This window comes from Grus americana, chromosome 12 (genome assembly GCF_028858705.1).
Source record: "Grus americana isolate bGruAme1 chromosome 12, bGruAme1.mat, whole genome shotgun sequence".
NCBI classification, from domain to species: domain Eukaryota; kingdom Metazoa; phylum Chordata; class Aves; order Gruiformes; family Gruidae; genus Grus; species Grus americana.
The window spans coordinates 6569445-6587222 of NC_072863.1; the positions used below are offsets into that span (position 1 = coordinate 6569445).

Consider the following 17778-nt stretch of genomic DNA (forward strand, 5'->3'; position numbering starts at 1 on the left):
TGTCTATTAAGGCTGGTTTTAAAAAGCAGGCAATAATAGTACACTTAAACATCATTGTCCCCTTAGTCTTTGCAGAAGGGCTGTTAAGGCAGTCCTAAAATACTCACAGGTTCTTAGGAACTGTCCGAGTAATAGATGGATGTGCTGTAATGACATGCTACCTCTGCCCTTCTTCCTTCGAGGTCCTTGCTATTATGTCAGAAGGAACAGTATTGATGGGGAAGGGATACGTTGGCAGATTTTGCAAGCAAAATAGATCAGGATTATGGAGTGATCACATGTCAATTTTTGGGTTCCACTAATCTGAGAGTTGTTACTGAAATAGCACAGGAAGCCTTAGAAAGTGACACTCCTCAGATACAAGTATTCATAAAAAGAAACTATTTTGAGCTCTTTAATGGAAACTTGTTGCCCTCTCACAGCATTAACTGCTTTTATACTTTTAGCCTTTATATGAACATAAAGGGTTAAGCTCTGCCTTGTGTCAGCACCGAGGTCTCATGTTGAATCATAAAGGAGTTATGTCTGTGCTCAGCCAAGAAAGAAATTCAGCTCCTAAGTTCCTAAAAGTTATTATATTTTACCTCAGTCTGTCATGTATAGTCTAAATTACTTTCTTGTATGAATTCTTTTAATAAGCAGCAGTTTCACATTCACATAACTTGCATATGCCTTCATTGCATATAATTCATAGTAAAAATCACACGCAGTATCTAGTTATTCTCAGTTGGGATGTGTAGCAAAGTAACAGGAAGTGATGAGATCATCTTACCAGGCTCAGACAGGAGCTTTTCTTTAATATTATACCATGAAGGTGCAGATGGGCACCGAAGACTACAGCTTGTGCCAGCCGGTCATACAGGAGTGATGTAGTTTTAAGTTTTCTCATAGCATATTCAATTCCATTTAAATATTGCAAAATGCTGAATTGTAAATGTTAACCTAGCCATGAATAAAAAATGCTGATATTTTATTTAATCAAAAAATAATTGTGGATAGTCTGCCTTTATTGTATTATTTAAAATATTTCATTTTACATGTAGACTACAAGTTATTGCAGAGCTTTGGGTTTTTTATATATATAAAGAGAATTTGTTTCTGATGCATAAAAAATACAGGAGACAGACTTTTGCAAGCTGCAGGGAAAATTGTTTGCTTTTGACAAGGGCTGTCAATTGTTTGGTTATGGAGAAAAACTATGGTAGCCAGTTTACATGAAACAGCAGGAAATATGTGCTTTTCAGGAATGTTATCCGTCTCCTGTTCCGAAAGAAATTCCTTTAGAGAAAAGAGAGCTTCCTCTTTTCCCTATCTTTGAGTTCATTACTTTCATGTTCTATGCAAAGAATAAAGCATCTATGCATGAGAGATGTAACTTCCAGTATTTAAACCGCTGATAAAATGAGAAGTGGAGGTGGGGTTGATCCTACCGAGGCAAACACGTTCTTACGCCACTCTAATAAAATATTGTAAGAAATAGCTAGAAAGCTTCCCCTTTGACTTTCATCTGGCAGGTTTTGATTGTAACTTTGTAAAGGAATTGGTATTGACTTCTACCCGGCAGTTTCAGAGAAGAGGTGAAGAGCCTTCTCTCTTGACTTTCTGTATGTTTTGTCAAATCGAATACTTCCATTTGAAGTGCGAAGTGAAGGCTGATGTCAAGAAATGCCTTCAGCACAAGCTGGTGCTGGTCTCTTGCGACTGTCTTCTTTCTTAAAAGTATCAGATTAGATTGTAAAATGACGGCAATCTAGCTGGACATAAACACGTTTATTGCGGGCTCAGCAGCCATTACATATCATTAGTGAAAGGAGGCAAGGGGCAAGGGGACCACTTTGATGTCAGTTTGATTCTTTTTAAGGACAAATGCGTTCGGATGAGAATCTGCTAACTTTATGGCTGCTTGTATACTTGAAGTTCAGAACCTGTTACTGTCTTTATTTCTTTGTCCTGTTCGTAACCTTACAGTCAAGTTATTTTCAAAGCAAATACAAATTTTAAGAGCAGTAGTGTTAATAGGGGAGCTGGGAATAGGACATTTTGGAAGCCATTTTAAATTACATTATTCATGAAGAGTTTGGTTTATTCAAAATGTGAATACATATTTCTGCAATGTCACATGCTTTTCCTTAACAGTAAAATAGCAGGTACAATTAAAATAGGGAAAGACATCTTTTACATCAGCAATTCTGTCCTCTCTGACATGAAATGGTTTCTGTTAGAGGATCTAATTTTACTTTTGGGCAACTGCTAAAAGTGTGTGTGTAGTCACGAAAGGAGAGACACATTCTCTGTGTTTTGAGGGTTAGGGGTTTTCCTCACTGAAGCAGATCTAGTTTATTTACTCTGTGAAATTTGTTTTGCCCTTCTGATTCCTAAGATCTACTTTTTGCACTGTACATGAGATGCAATAAAGGTTACAAATTAGAAGTTCAAGGGAAAATACCTGAATAAATGTAACTTTATTGTGCTGGATCTCTTTTTCTGTTTCTTTGTTACTGTTTCTTAGACCTGACCTTCTTCCAGGATTTGACACATCACATATCTTGTTCTTTCTTTTTTTGTGTTATTATATGAAGTACTTTCAGTTGTCTCATTTGGTTTAAAACAAATCATACATTTATGTCCTAAATGTTTCACTGGTCAGAATAATTAAGTTGATCAGGTCTGGGAGCATTGAAAGGAAAATAATAGGGTCATTGAAGCATTCAAGCTCTAATGGGAACCTGAGTTCATTCAGATATCAAGTCTAATAATTGCTTCACACCTGTATACACACTCCCAGTGAGCAAGTTCACATTAAAGGTTTAGTGGTACACTTTCAATAATCTGTTTCAAGGGAACTTTAGTACTGGTTTTAAAAGACTAAGTTGTTTTGACTTTTTTCAATTTTTTTGTTGTTTTTGTGTATCGGTTGTAGTTTAGCTGATTACTCATCTGTATGCACTGGAAAATATTTTTGCATGAGAATTTTTTTCTGGCAGTATGATACGAGTCATGTATTATAAATCACATTTAATAGCAATCAGAAAAATACGAAAACTATCATCTGAGTTTCACTGCTTTGAAACAATTTATTAGCCAAGTTAAAATTTACTGTATACAATTTAACAGTATTCAAAGTCTGAAATGGAGTTTATACATGATTGCGTGTGTAGCACAGCATAAGGATTGTAGGGATACTCATAGCCGTGATTGCTGCTTGAAAAAGGCAATTTCATAAGGATGAGGTAAAAATCAGCATTATTTTGTGAGATATTATGAGAAATGAAGCAATAATTATAACTTCTCAGTTTAACTAAATTCTGTGACAGATCTCCATGAATGCTGGTGGTACAAGCTGTCACAAAAATTCAAGTAAATTTTATCACAAACAAGAATAAAAAAAAAAACTGAGTAGGAAAATGACAGCTATTCATAGCAGGTTTCAGTAAATTCCAGACTCAAATGCTGGTCACAGCGCTGCTTGTTATTGGAGAGGATTTGAACTGATGCAATCGTTCCTCTTCATCTTCTTTTTATTTTCCCACCTTTATAAGTTTAGTTCTCAGCTGAGAATTCAAACTGAAAAAGAAATGGAAAATGGCTGTAGATGTGCCTGCCTTGTACTGACATGAAGGCCTATTTTCCTCTGTAATTTTAAAAGCCAATTACCCTTGGAGGAAAGGAGAAAAATAGATTGATTTGTCTTGTAACCCCTGAGGCAGGCATGTGTTGTCTCAAACTAAGGCTTTTCCATTGCAGTTCTTGTGGAAGAGCTTTCAATGCATATCCCAAGTGGTACTATTAACAAAAAAAAGCAAAATCAAATTAAAATATTAAATAGATCATTTAAAGGTTTGAGGAATCTTAGCTTATTGGGCCAATTCTTTGTTATTTTTTTTAAATGTTTTAAGGCCTGGAGTAAGCTATAGTAAAATTTATTTTAAACAGATTACTTGAAAATAAGGTTTACACATTTTTGTTCTATAAATACTTTATTAGATTTTCTTCAGCTCTAAATAGAATAAGTATTTATTTGCTTAATGGAATTGTGATATAGATGGTCAACATCCTAGATTTTGGTTGCAAAAGTGTTACTTTGATTACGTTCCTATACTGTATTGACTGTGGTCACAGCTGGATTGCACTCAGCTGGTAAATGTCATCACACATGCTATTTAACATTAAAACTTCTCACATTATTCATTTTTAAAGCATTTTTATGTATAACACATAGAATGCAAATAAATGGGTATTTCTACTGATGTTCTGCATTTTCATACAACTCAAAGGCTGCAATTAACGGTGCCCAACAAGCAAGGTCTGAGTGGCAGCAGTAAGATTAGACATGTCTTTGTTCCCTTTTAATCTGAGTGAACCCCTTTGTGGCAGGACTTAAATCCTTTAGCTCTCCATACTTTAGACCTGACTGTATTACAGTGCTTCTGGATATTAATGACTTCTATTTAGCAAGTTATGAAGAATCCAAACATCCACATTTCTTCTCAGTGAGAAATTGTGCACATGGGCTGGTCTGGGAACCTTCTTAAAATGAAAGTACTGTGTGTTATCTAAATGACTAAAACTTTTGAAGGAAATATTTTCAAACAGAATACATATCTACGTGCAAATCTATCTTACCTTAAGGCTTACTATGTTATGATGATAATTTTGGCACTCCTGACTTCTGCAGGTAACTCATGAGATGTATGTGTATCTGCTTTTTTTCTGAGGAGGAACCATTCTTTCTTGAGATACATCCTTTTAAGTCTCTTACAATTCTCCTTATTATGTTTTCTTCCTATCCTAGAAATCTTCTTAATAGCTACACAGACCCATTTTTTTTCTTCCTCATTTCTTCTAACACCTTTTCCACCTTTTCTTGCTCTTCAACACCTTATGTATCAATATATTGGTAAACATCCCACTAACCAAATCAAGAACGTAATCTTTAAATTCTAATAAGATCGACACATGATGCATTTATAATTAATGTGTTTGGGCTGTTTATATTTGCTGTCTGGTTTTGAGGGCTTTAAAAAGAAAAACAAAACACCCCTGTTATTTCTTTGGCCTGAGAGTAAGTTTCTTTTTCTCCATCATAACAACATATACCGTGTATATGATCAGGTTATCACTCAGCTTTCACATGAAAGTCTGGGTTGGACCAAAACCAAAATGAAATAGGCTTCATAGAATTTGACCTCACAGCTACAGGGTTTGCTTGAAATATCAATGTTTTCTTTGAAAATGATGCTAAAATAACCATTTTAGCTGTCATTTAAGTTTGATTGTCATGAGTTTGAGATTCTGTTTAGGAAAAAAAAAAGCTGAGAACAGCGATGTCGTATCATTTGATCTTTCCTCATCTTTGGTTACAAAAATATCAAATCCAAATGAATGTAAAATGACCCAGTGCGATGCTTATAAAGAGTCTAGTTCAGATTTTGTCAGGCATATGTAGGGTGCCTGCTGAGGTTGCAATAAGAGTGTTTAAAATACTAAAATATTAAAAGAAAACATATTAACTGTACAGTTTCCCTTAACCCGGTTAGAAAACTGTTTTATTTGCTTGTTTCATCCCTTTGCAATAAAGCTCTTTTGCAAAAGTGCTGTGTATTTCAGAGCTCTTTCTGAGCTATTATTTTGGCTGCATTTCCCTCATAACTGATTTTTACCTCATTGCTATTTTTTTATATAGGCCACATATTTTGAAAGATCAGTTTGAAATCAAATCTCAGAGATGGACTGAATCTTAACAGAATTGAGGTTAGGAGAGCCATTTTCTCTCAAGGTGCTGTTTCTCAAAAGGATTTTGCTCTAGACAACGACAACAGTTTTGAAGCCCTTAATTTCCCTGACTAGCTTATTTCTCAGTTGGTATTCTCTAATATGTCATAGGTACAGGCCAGGCAATACAGAGAACAGTGTTCAGCTCTAGCTGTTAAAGAGGTGCTGGAGATTGATGGGCTTCCCTGCTGTCTTACGCTATATCAATTCTGCTTCTGTCTTATGTTCTATCAATTCCAATTTCCAAAAAGATTTACCTTTCATTGTTGGTAAACTAAGCTGATGAAGGTGCATGCAGTCAATAAAGAAAAATAATAAAGTTAATTCTTGTCATGGGTTGCTCTTTAAAGCAATTGATAATATGCTGTTACAGCAAAAGACATTGTAACTTGGCTTCAGTTTTCCCTGTGCATAGATGGGTCAAGGAGAAAACTAGAGGCTACCCAGGCTAAAGTGATTTAAATTTATTCAAACTTGTTCCAATTTGAATCAATGACACTATACAGAAAATATTTAGTTATCTCTGTCAGAAAAAAGTGAGACTTGTAAGGTGCAATTCAGGTTTCTACCTTTTTCTAAAGAAGAAATGCCGATGCCATCAATATCACAGATGCAGTGTTTGCTGCTTGGAGTTATCATCTATTGTGACAGTTTATCAATTTTAAAAAGTCCTAAATGACCAGCTTACTCTTTTTTTTGTGTAATCGTTCCATACTTACAGGAAGTTATCTTGCTCTTCTGATCGTTTTCCATGTTATATATGTTTGTGGTGCTTGCTGAAGTACCTGGTACAGTGTGAGTAATTTCCCTTGGATTGCTCATGAAAACAAGGTGTGTTTCGGTAGGATTTCCTTGTGAACAAAATTTTACATGAATGAATAAAAAAATGTTTGATGTAAATGTTTCCATTGATTTCCAAAGGCATAGGCCATACAAATTCCCTTACAGCATGCATTTCTACATCTTTTGCATAGTCAAAATTATTTCAAAATGATTACATTTAGAATATTTTATTCATTGCTGAGTGTTCTGTCTTCTTCATGTGGTCATTTTCAAGTCAACTCAAGCTGGTACCTTTCTCTGAGCATTAACCACCTTTTATTATTGTCAGCTAGGGGAAGGATAATTCTTGCAGCTTGGGTCAGGAAGGGGGAAAAAGGGGGAAGAAAAAAAGAAAAAAGATGTAGTGATTGTGCAAGTTAATGGTGTGAGCTTTTTAAATAAATTAGCATTTCAGAGTTTTTCTTCCTAGGGCTTATGCCTTCCAGCATGTGCTCCATCCAGCATAGCTGTTGCTAGCTGAGCACCCAATGCTGTACACCGCCCCTCTTCCAGATTCAGCATTTTGGAACTATTTTAAGCTCTTCTTGATGTGATTGACATAACATTTATTAACTAAAACATTCTTTAAAATATGTGTTGTTCAGGTTTGAGGGTCCTGTGACCACTGCCTTTGAAGAAGGTAAAATAGTTCTAGTCGTACTTATTCCTGAAAACCCCGGTATTCTTTTTAGCCCATTTTCTTACAACATTTAGGTGCTTCGTCTTCTGCATATAGATTAATGTTTCAACCTTTTGTTTTAGAAAAAGGGCAAAAAGTAGTTATGTGTGCCAGTCATGTTTGGTTGTTGGTTTTGTGGGGTTTTTGTGTGATTTTGGGGGTTTGTTGTTGCTGATTTTTTAAGGCTAATCAATGGATGCTGCAGTTATTTACATTTGGGAGGAACTTGGATACTCTCCTGATAAGCACTCTAGGAAAGTGCAGGGAAATAGGATTTAAAAATCAGTCTAGTGTTTGAATTCACTGCTGTCATTAAGGTACAAAGAAACACTTCCAATGCTTTAACTGACTGGGGAAAAAAATTATTTAATCCTGGAGAATTAGTCAACTAAGATACTAAGCCCCAGGTAGCAGTTTATAATACATTTATAATTTTAATGTAAGGCATGTCAAAGAGAGAACTTTTTTTGTGATTGTTACAGGATAGTACAAATTCCAATCAAGTACCTTTGAGGTATGGGTTGTAGACTGTCTTTTTCTATTATCAGATATCTCAGTCTCATGACTAGTCTGTTCAATTACAAAACATCTATATTATTACTAGTATTGATTGCTCATAAAAAGTAAGGTTTATAATTAGCATAGCACAAATTTACGTCCTGGAAGAGTGGATAAGAAGAAAGCAAAATGGAAAGGTCACTTAATCTTAGTACTGCAGTTCTGCAAAATATCATTTATTTTTCTCCTAATATAACTGAGTGTTATGTTGATAACAAGCTACTGAGTTAATAAACCTGTTGCAACTATTGAGACTTCTCTTTTAGTAAGAGAACTAATGAAGGAGCATTAGGGAAAGGAAAAATACATTTTGCAGAGTACAGTTTTTGCAAAAAATATTTCCCTCTCCCTTACCAGTGTGGTTTTAATTGATTCTAATTTCTAATGCCTTATACATGCAGAGTATAAGGGAGAATGAGTTACAGGTGAAGCTGTCAAATTCCATAAAATGAAAATTCATTATCTAAAAATAACTGTTTAGATCTTTTTTTTGTTTACTTCATGACGTATATTTATTGTACTTATACACTAAGCTTATTGTGGTTTTGCTTATTTTTTTTACATCCATAGATTCATATCACATGGTGAATAACTTGTATGTATCAAAAGCACCTCTACAAATATCTTGTATGTTGTAGTTATTATTTATTCCTATCTAAGTATTATATTGAGTGCTGGAAGACTTGAACAAGTAATTGTTGTTATAACAAAGTCAATATATTTCTTCCAGTGGAGGTGTAAAGTTTTCATGGTCAAGATTACATTCCAGTTCCATACTAAGAAGGAACTACTGATGTGATTTCTTAGCATTTAATTGTGTATTTACTTCATTTGAATTTGATCCAGCTAGCTAAAAGATGAAGGTTGTTTTTTGATACAAAAAATATACTTGATTTTCCATTTTAATCCTTCATTGCTCTGCCTTTTACTGATACAAGAAAAGATCCATTCAGCTGATTGGGAGATCACTTCTAAGTGCATGTGTTCATTTCTGAGATAGATTATAATGTCTGTAATACGAGCATTACGGATGCTTTGTAAATGCCCTCCTTTTAAAAGCGATGTACTTCTGACATTAAAGTACGAAACAAAGTTTTCGTCTACATAGGTAGATGGGTTACCCAGAAGGCATGACTGATACACACAGAAACTATTGTCGTGTTTTCTAGTCATTTTTACAGGCTGCTAAAGTGTACACCTGAGCCTTTTGGCAATGATTTTTGGCTTAATTTTAAATATTCTTAGGTTACTGCTAGTGTCTTTTATTTTCCACCCCACCCCCCCCCACACACACAAGTGAATATTTTTACCATTTATTGATATTATATGTAGTTTTAAGCTAGAGCAGTCATAGTCATGCTTATAAGCCAGTCTTGCTTTGTGTTGTATTCAATATGGTCTGTAACGTATAAAAAAGTAAATACAGCTGTTGGAGGTAACTGAATATTGAAAGTGATACAAATGTCATGATTTTTTAAAAATTTGTGCTTGAGTCACTGAAATACCGGCCCAATCCAGTTTCGGATCCTAGTATGAAACTCTTTGTTTTAACTTAACAAATATGTGTATACATATACAAGCACATTTTACATCTAGTGAAGAAACGAGTCGTTTCTTTATGTGTGTGTATATATGTATGTACACATACTAATGCTTCTTTTTTTAACCAGATATAAATATGCACACACACACAAGGTTGCTTTCCAATTCACTGTTAAATCATAGAATACCAGATTGGAAGCGACCTCAGGGATCATCTGATCCAACCTTTCTTGGCAAAAGCTCCGTCTAGACAAGATGGCCCAGCACCCCGTCCAGCCGACACTTCGAAGTGTCCAATCTTGGGGAATCCATCACTTCTCTGGGGAGATTGCTGACATTGTTTCTTACTGGCAGTAACTGAATCATTGTATTTCAGTTTCCTTGATTAGATGAACCTTGTGGTTCTTTCCCACCTCTCTTGAATCTTTCAGATTTTGTATTCCTATCTCTAGAAATGATAATTACGTCCATTTAAAAATTGGAAATAATTTAAAAGAATAGATTACTTCTAATAAGTGGAAAAATATTTTGTTTGTCATCAGCTGAAGAAGGAAATTATAATGCTTCTGTTTTTACAGTTTTGTTTTGTGTTTTCTTTAAGTCTCAGCTTAGTTGGGCAATTACCAGAGAATCTGAACTGTCATTTGCAGAAAATGTTTCTCTCTTCTGTATTTTTTTCCATCATGGTAAAGAAAAAAATCTAAAAAAACCTGTACAGTTGACAGTCTTGAAATTATATCAAGAAATAGTCTACTGGTCAAGGCATTTCTCCCCACTGAGATCATGTATCTCTAGATTCTTTCCTAGTCACTGTTACAGAGGAACAGCAGCACGTTTGAGTTAATAACTTTCCTTCTTGGGTTTTAGACAGCATTTTTGTGCTTTAATTTCCAATGCCTAGTGACACTGCAACCAGTGCAGAGATTTATTCCCATGCAAAACAGATTGACTTAGGGTAATTTGAATACTTTATGCATGGATAGATTCATTAGGAAAAGGAGGCAAGGCAGAACTATAAAAAGAACTAATAATCTTGCTAAAGGAGCCGTTAATTCCCTATAGCATGAGAGACACTTTCATTGAACAGGGAAAAGGAAGGTTGATTTTGCAGAGTCCATGCAGTCTCCAGAGGCATTCTCTGTTCTTTGTCCAGAAACAAATCGCAGAGATGACTTTTCTTTGTCATCCCCAGAACCTTATTTAATGTGCTTGGACCATTTTTGGCTTTGTTAGCTTAGAATAGAATCACAAAATGGTTGAGGTTGGAAGGGACCTCTCGAGGTCATCTCATCCACCCCACCAGCTCAAGCAGGGTCACCTAGAGCCAGTTGTCCAGGACCACGTCTGGACAGTTTTTGAATATCTCTAAGGATGGAGACTCCACAACCTCCCCGGGCAACCTATTCCAGTGCTCAATTACCCTCACAGTAAACACGTCTTTCCTGATGTTCAGCGGTAACCTCCCACGTTTCAGTTTGTGCCCATTGCCTCTGGTCTTCTAACTGGGCACCGCTGACAAGAGCCTGGCTCCAGCCTCTTTGCACCCTCCCTTCAGGTATCTATATACATTGATGAGATCTCAGATTGGTCTTTGCTCCAACCTTTCCCCCCGGTCTCTGGAACATAGTGATTCAGTCAATAGCTTTGTCAAAGAATATATTTCTACCCATTAGATGTGTTGGGGTCTCGTGCTTTATGCCTGAACCTTCTGACTTGGCCCAAGTTCAGTGCTGTCCCGCAGCAGTGCCAGTAACACATACTTTTATAGTCTGCTGCGCTGTGGAAACAGAGCTAAATCGGCTCATTTGGAAAAAAGCTGAGAAAACCTGCTTGCCTGCAGTTTGTCTGTCAGACTTTTTGCTTCTGAAGTGACTGTTGTTCTGTAATATTCCAGTACTACGTAGGAGTTCCAGCCATAGATTGGGACACTCTGATGCTGTAGCAATGTAGATACTGTACTGATGCAAACAAAGAGCAGCAACCTTAATATGACGAGAGAATAGAAAAGGCTAGGCCAAAAGTAAGCAGTCACACACACACACAAAAAAAAAAAAAAAAAAAAAAAATTGCATGACAGGACCACATTTTAAAAAAGAAAGATCAAAACCTCCAGAAAACTGTGGGGGTTAATTTTCTGCCCCTTTTTGTGTGCGTGTATGTGGATATTCTTCACTTTAAAATTTTATTTTAAAGGCATTTAGGAATGTGGCTGGTACTTCATTATTGTTTTCCTGTGATAGAGACATATTTATTATTCATTGCAATAATTACTGTGTAATATTTTATACTAAAAGTTGTTCACATTGCACAGTCAGGAAATGCTTAGGAAGTGGCTGATTTAACTGTTCTATTTTTAACTCTACCAAATTATAGTGAACAGTGTTAGCGCTTTTAGATTTGCAGCATCTACCGGGCTTTTCACCACCACACTGGTCAGTACATTCTCGTGAACCTTGAAATGTATTTTTCCAGAGCTTCTGTGCATAAATTGTTTATAAAATAAGATTTGTACCTAGAATTCTAGTTATTGTGTGCTGTTTCCAAGGGGACTATGTTTCAGGATTCTCCTAATGCTTTTATCACCCAGCTTCTCTGATCAAGAAAGTAATTTATTGCTGATTGCAGAACTCTTGAACTCAGTCTGGCAGCTGCAGTGTGAAACTTCTCTGATCCAGTCTCCTAGTTACTTATTTACATATCATTTGAAATGATTTTCAGGGCTGTTTGAAAACCTCTTGACATTGCATTATCCATGTTTCAAATCTTATGGTGATTTGTTTTTTCCTCTCTTTGTATTACAGATAACAGACGAGTAACTTTGGAAAGGTCTCGTTCTCGCCACAATGGAGCAATTGCAGCTATATGATTCCTCTGATGCCAAAGAATTAGTGAATTGTTTTATTTACAATTAAATGGATATACTTTGAAAAGAGTTTATCATGCAAATTGGCAATGATAAAAAAGGAATACTGGTGGTGATTAAATGAGAAGGTGTATAAATATTATGTATTTTAAAAGCTATTGCTAAATAATCCACATACTGTATCTTATTACCCCAACTACCAAGATCTGTAAACAGTGTTAAACAGTAGGATGTATATCTTATTTTCTTATGTTCTTTCTTTTTTTCCCCCCCCTTTTTTTTTAAAGCTGGCAACTTACATGAAAGGAGTTGGGGATTTCTAGCTTATGTTTTATATGAGTAAGAAAACATACATTTGTTGAAAGAATACAGCTGTGGATTCCATTTGCAGTTCTGATTTGGACATGAAAGGAAAAAAATAATAAAATTGTATGTTAATAAATTCAGAGATGAGCTGGTCTACATTATCAGAATCTTTTTTGTAACCATAAAGAAGCAACGCATAGCCCCAGTCAGGTTGCTGAAAAATCTTATCTCAATGTAAAGCCTGGTGGATTCAGCTATTTTGGCTGCAAGTAGGATATACCACATATCTACACTTTTGGTGATATAATGATGTATAGTTACTTATCACTGCTAAAAAAAAAAATAAATAAAACAGAGCATAGGATTTTACCAAAATTAAATTATATCAAGGGCAGGGTATGTTTTTAACTGTATCTAAGGAGGGATTTTTCTAATTATGCACTTATATATTCTTTATAAAGATACTTGGGGGAAAATATGATTGTCCTATTTTAATTACGCTAAAAATACCTTCGTGTAGGTTTTTAGAGACAAGCTACATTATGAAGTTATTCAGAACTGCCTCTGAGTTTTTCCTCTGTTTCTCAGGTAAAATATGTAGCGGGATCTCTACTGGTGGATTTTAGTGCTGAGGGTTTAGCAGCTAAGAACAAATTTTCTACCTGGAGCACTATATAGCAGTGATCAAAGATTGCAGCAGTCTGATTTTTCGGGAAGCTCCTCCCATTCTCCTTTGTATACAGGCCCCTGCACTGCAGTACCTCAGGTGAGCAGTCAGTTTAGTAGCTGACACTGTGTATGTTCTGCCACTCAATGGGAAACGATAGTTCCCTTTTCTTCCCAGACTCTAGTTGAATGTACAGTCTATTTGGTGTTCAGGTCAGTCTTCACCATCCTTTTTCTAAAGGTTCATTGCATATCTGGATGGGATGGAGGATTTTAAGTGGGAGTTCCAGTGGAACTACTCATATGTTGCTCAGCTATGATATTTTAAAAAATGGGATGTAGATGGCACTTGTTCTCAAATTATTATTGCTTTTCACTGATTGATGAATTACTATGAACGCTTTTATTGCCTGGTGTTACGGGGAACTTTTTTTTTTTAAGGCTATATAAAGAATATTTGGAAGGTAAGGTGTCACATTGTTTCCTGTGCACAAACTGCTAGCTCTAGAGGAGCATTCAATGCTGGGGCAGTGTAACTTTGCACTACTGCTTGAGCCAAGCATCTCTGTATAGTAGATTCTATTTGCTTCTCTGGTAAGATACTCTTAAGACTATCTGACTAGTTTGGGATAAATTATCACAATTTCAAACTACAGTGATCAATATTGAATTATTGTAAAAAAAGATAGAGCTCCTTTTCAATCTAGTATTGAAAGAAATTTTTTTTCAATTGTCTTCAAAGGAAACAGGGGGTTTTCCCCACTGCTATATCTCTTAATATAGGAATACAGCTGAAGCCTAGTGAAATGTGTGCTGTCAACTAATACTCTTTCTAAACTGTTTGGGGTTTTTTGTGGGTTTAGTAACAAACTAAAGAGTTGTATGGTACTTGAGGAAAAAAATAATGCATGCAACAGGATTCTGTCTCCCTGTTTTATCAGTGAGAGATACAAAGAATTATATCCTGTTTCGTATAAGGTCAACATCAACCTCGTATTGAAGCATAACTTTTCAACACAGAACTATTAAATTTACAGTTATAAAAATGTGCTTAATGTACAAAGCCAGTTTAAAAGGATTAGGTTCATAACGTCTGTATAAATTTGTACTACAATCAACAGTGTATTAGAATTCAAATTTTAAAATGAGCATTTTGCTGGGATTTACAAGTAGTGGTATAATCTTTATATGTGAAAACTCAAAAGCTCACAACAGAACCTTTATACTGTAGCAGTAATTATTAGTGCACGAGTTTTTCATTTCCATGGGTTGTATTTTTTTTAAAGCTCTGTGAAAGCTGACTACAGATTTTCAAGAACCAAATCTTAGGGGGGAAAAAAGCAAATCCAAAATAACAACATTATCCGATGCTTCTATTTTACTACTATTTTTTTTCGTATTTGAAACATTTATATAATTTAATGGACATATCTGTTAGAACAAAAATGTCTTTCAAAGGAAAACTAGTTTAGAAGATAATTTATGTAAATATAGGGTGCTCGTATTTATGAAGTCTAAAATATTTTCTGAAATTGATGCTGGTCACTTTGTCTTTTGATAGTTTTTCAGTCTATATTAAATTGCAGATATTTTTAATGTTTTTATTATTGATCTAATTTTCAGAGGTGTCACATGTTTATCTAGAAGTGTAGAAGAGTAGCACCTTTTTCAGAAATGCACTTGCCTTATTTTCTAATTTTAAAAAATGAAATATATCAGTTAAATTATATTTGTATTCAAAGTAATCCCAGAAAGAAAATCGCTGGAGGGTTCATACATAAATTTCTTGCTAATTATGTTTGACTATATGTCCTCTGAGACATTACGTTAACAATATACCAGCACATCTGTTTGCATTCACATTTTACCAGTTACAAGTACTGAAGAGATATTTTTTTTTATGATGTTACACTGTTTACATTTCTTAGTTTATTTAAGAGGAAGATAATCTTACCTTTGCAATGAATTGAACTAAATTTGCAATTGACATGGGAATGAAATGTTTAAATCATATACAAATATACATCTCTGTTGCTTAACTACTGGCTGTACAGATCAGAAATGTAAAGACACTAGACATTTTTTGCTCAAGTTTTATGCAGTTTACTGCGAAAAAGTGCAACACAGTTTGTCATGTATGTTTGTTTGTGATTCAACAAATACCCTTTCCCAGCACATGAGTGATGTTTGGTTTAAGTGTTAATCATATTATGAACTGATGCTAAAGCCAAAACAAAATTAGTGCCTCAGAGGGCATTGACTAACAGCTTCAGGAAGTATTCCCAGAAATACTATTACATAATTTGTTCTGGTTTTAGACAGCCATGGTCAATATGAAAAATGTTGTCTAAAATTACCTGTTCTTTCTTGAAAATTCAGATACAAATGCAAGCATTTCCATAGTTCCCTTCTGTAATATGCAAATACTTATGAATATCTGTATATTTTTGCATTTTTGTGTGTGGTATATGTACTACCTCAGACAAATGCTGTAAAAAACATAATGTTTTCATGGTTTCTATCCAAACCACAATTCATCAGTGACCTACTTGAAATTCATCCCACAATATACAAATGGTTTGCAAAACTCTGAGAATCTGGCTGAGATTTAGGTTTGGCTCTGGAAATCCTCCTATAGCTTTCATTAAGAAAACTTCGTAATGTTTGGCTTTTGCATCCCTCAGGCAAAGCCTGCTTTGATGGGTGAATTTAGTACTTCCTATATTGAGAATGCTATAGCTAGTAAATATTTAAAGCTGGTAATAGTTATGTGGGAGCAAACTTACCCATATATGTAAATTGCTTCTTATCCATTAAACAAAGGCTTGGCTGAATTATACTTTAATGTTTGCCTTCAAATTGCTGAGAGGTCAGGCATAACAAATGCTAAGTGATAAAGCAATGTAAAGCCCACCTCTCATGTGCCATACTGTATTTGCAAGTTATTCATTTTAAAATAAGTATTGTAAGAAACCTCTACATCTCTTCTGCAGTATCTACACACACACCCACGCATGCACACAAACTGTAAATAAATTAAAAAAAAATCAAAGCAGATAAAGCCAAATCCCTCAGCTTCAGGTGTCTCTATTTCAGATCACATATTGCTTTTGTGCACAAGAAAGGGAGTTGTGTAAGCCTGTGAATTCTGCAGTCCTGCCAGCTGTCACTCAGCACCCACTGGTGTCATTAGAAGAATGTTAAAGGAGAAAGATTTGTTCCTGTAGTGCTTCTTTTAGCACTGTTTGAGGTGATACATATGCCACAGAATGTGAACAATAATCTATTACAGTTTAGTCAGTCTGCTATCATGCACCATTTGGTTTCCCTTTTGGAAGTCATATGACTCCTGATGCCAAAAAGAAAAAAAAAAGTGACAAAACTCATGCATTTCTATTTTTTAAACAGCTTTGTGTTTTCTATGTAATGTTTAAAATAGGAATTTGGTGAAATCACAGCCTGGCCATTGTTAATCCATGTATTCTGAAAACTGTAATAAAGATATACATAACATGATTTTGCTAGGTGCGCCAATGTTTTACTTGTTTAGAATGATTATTACCTATTCAGTATCATCACCTCAAAATCTGGTTTTGTTATATCAAATTTTCACACTGAAATTACTTACCATTTTCACTTACTGACATTTTATGGATCTCTGGGTTTTTTTCTCTAAGGTATCAAGTATATTTGACTTGAATTTGGGGAAAAAGATGCCTTTGCCAATGGAGGAGGACTTTAAAAACAAAATAATCCATATAAGTCAAAATATAAACAACATTAAATCATGGTGATATGATTTTATTTTTACAAAAATAACAATAAAAGGGAATCACTAAACAAATTACCTGGGTCCATATTTAAGTGGCTGGATTCCAGTATAGATGTTTTAAGGCAGCCACATAGTCAGACAGCTATTGTTGGTGTTTTCCAAATTATTTACTTCACTCGGTCACAAAATGGTCTTAATAGAATAGAAACTTGACGGACTTTTACCTTCAAAACTGCTGTTGCACCTTAACTTAATGATGTCACCATAACAGACTGAACTGCTCAACAGCATAGAGAGATAGCATTGAATTTCTGCAATAAGTACTTACGATTCTAATTGAATAGAATTCTAATGAATATGATCAGTCATGTTGATATAACACTCCTCAAGTAGCTTTTTATATGTGGAAAAGGTATGCCAAGGGATGGTCGAAGGCACCATTTTATTTTTAATGAACTGAACTATAGTTAGAATGCACTATTTGATACATGGTGAAGCTGTAGAGGTTTATTTTCTCATGGGACTAACATGAAAAAAAATGAAAACTTCTAAGTGCCAGCTATAAATGTAAATGCTACGATTGTTCGTGGTTAAGAAGAATGTAGTAATGGTGTCCTACATATACCATATTTTTGTTCCTTATTTTTAGGTAAATGTTCTTGACTTTCTAGTGTGGGAGTCTGGGATTCCCATCATGCTCTCAGATATTTTTGCCTTTGGGAGATTGGCAGGCAGAATTTGTCCCGAAACAAGCAGCAGGTACCTTAATACCTTTCTCAGTGGCAATTATTTCTATTT

At 35.0% G+C, this 17778-nt stretch overlaps 1 protein-coding gene across 7 annotated transcripts in view; it reads left to right on the forward strand.

Moving 5' to 3' along the window:
- The window catches only part of DIAPH2 (diaphanous related formin 2), a 247545-nt gene extending 230821 nt beyond the window's left edge, over positions 1-16724 (forward strand). For all 7 annotated transcript variants that reach the window (XM_054839023.1, XM_054839028.1, XM_054839029.1 and 4 more), the window contains one exon: positions 12175-16724. In XM_054839023.1, coding sequence (XP_054694998.1) covers positions 12175-12239 — 65 coding nt within the window. In that variant the 3' untranslated portion in view covers positions 12240-16724. The remainder of the gene's footprint in view (positions 1-12174) is intronic.
- Positions 16725-17778: the final 1054 nt, after the last annotated feature.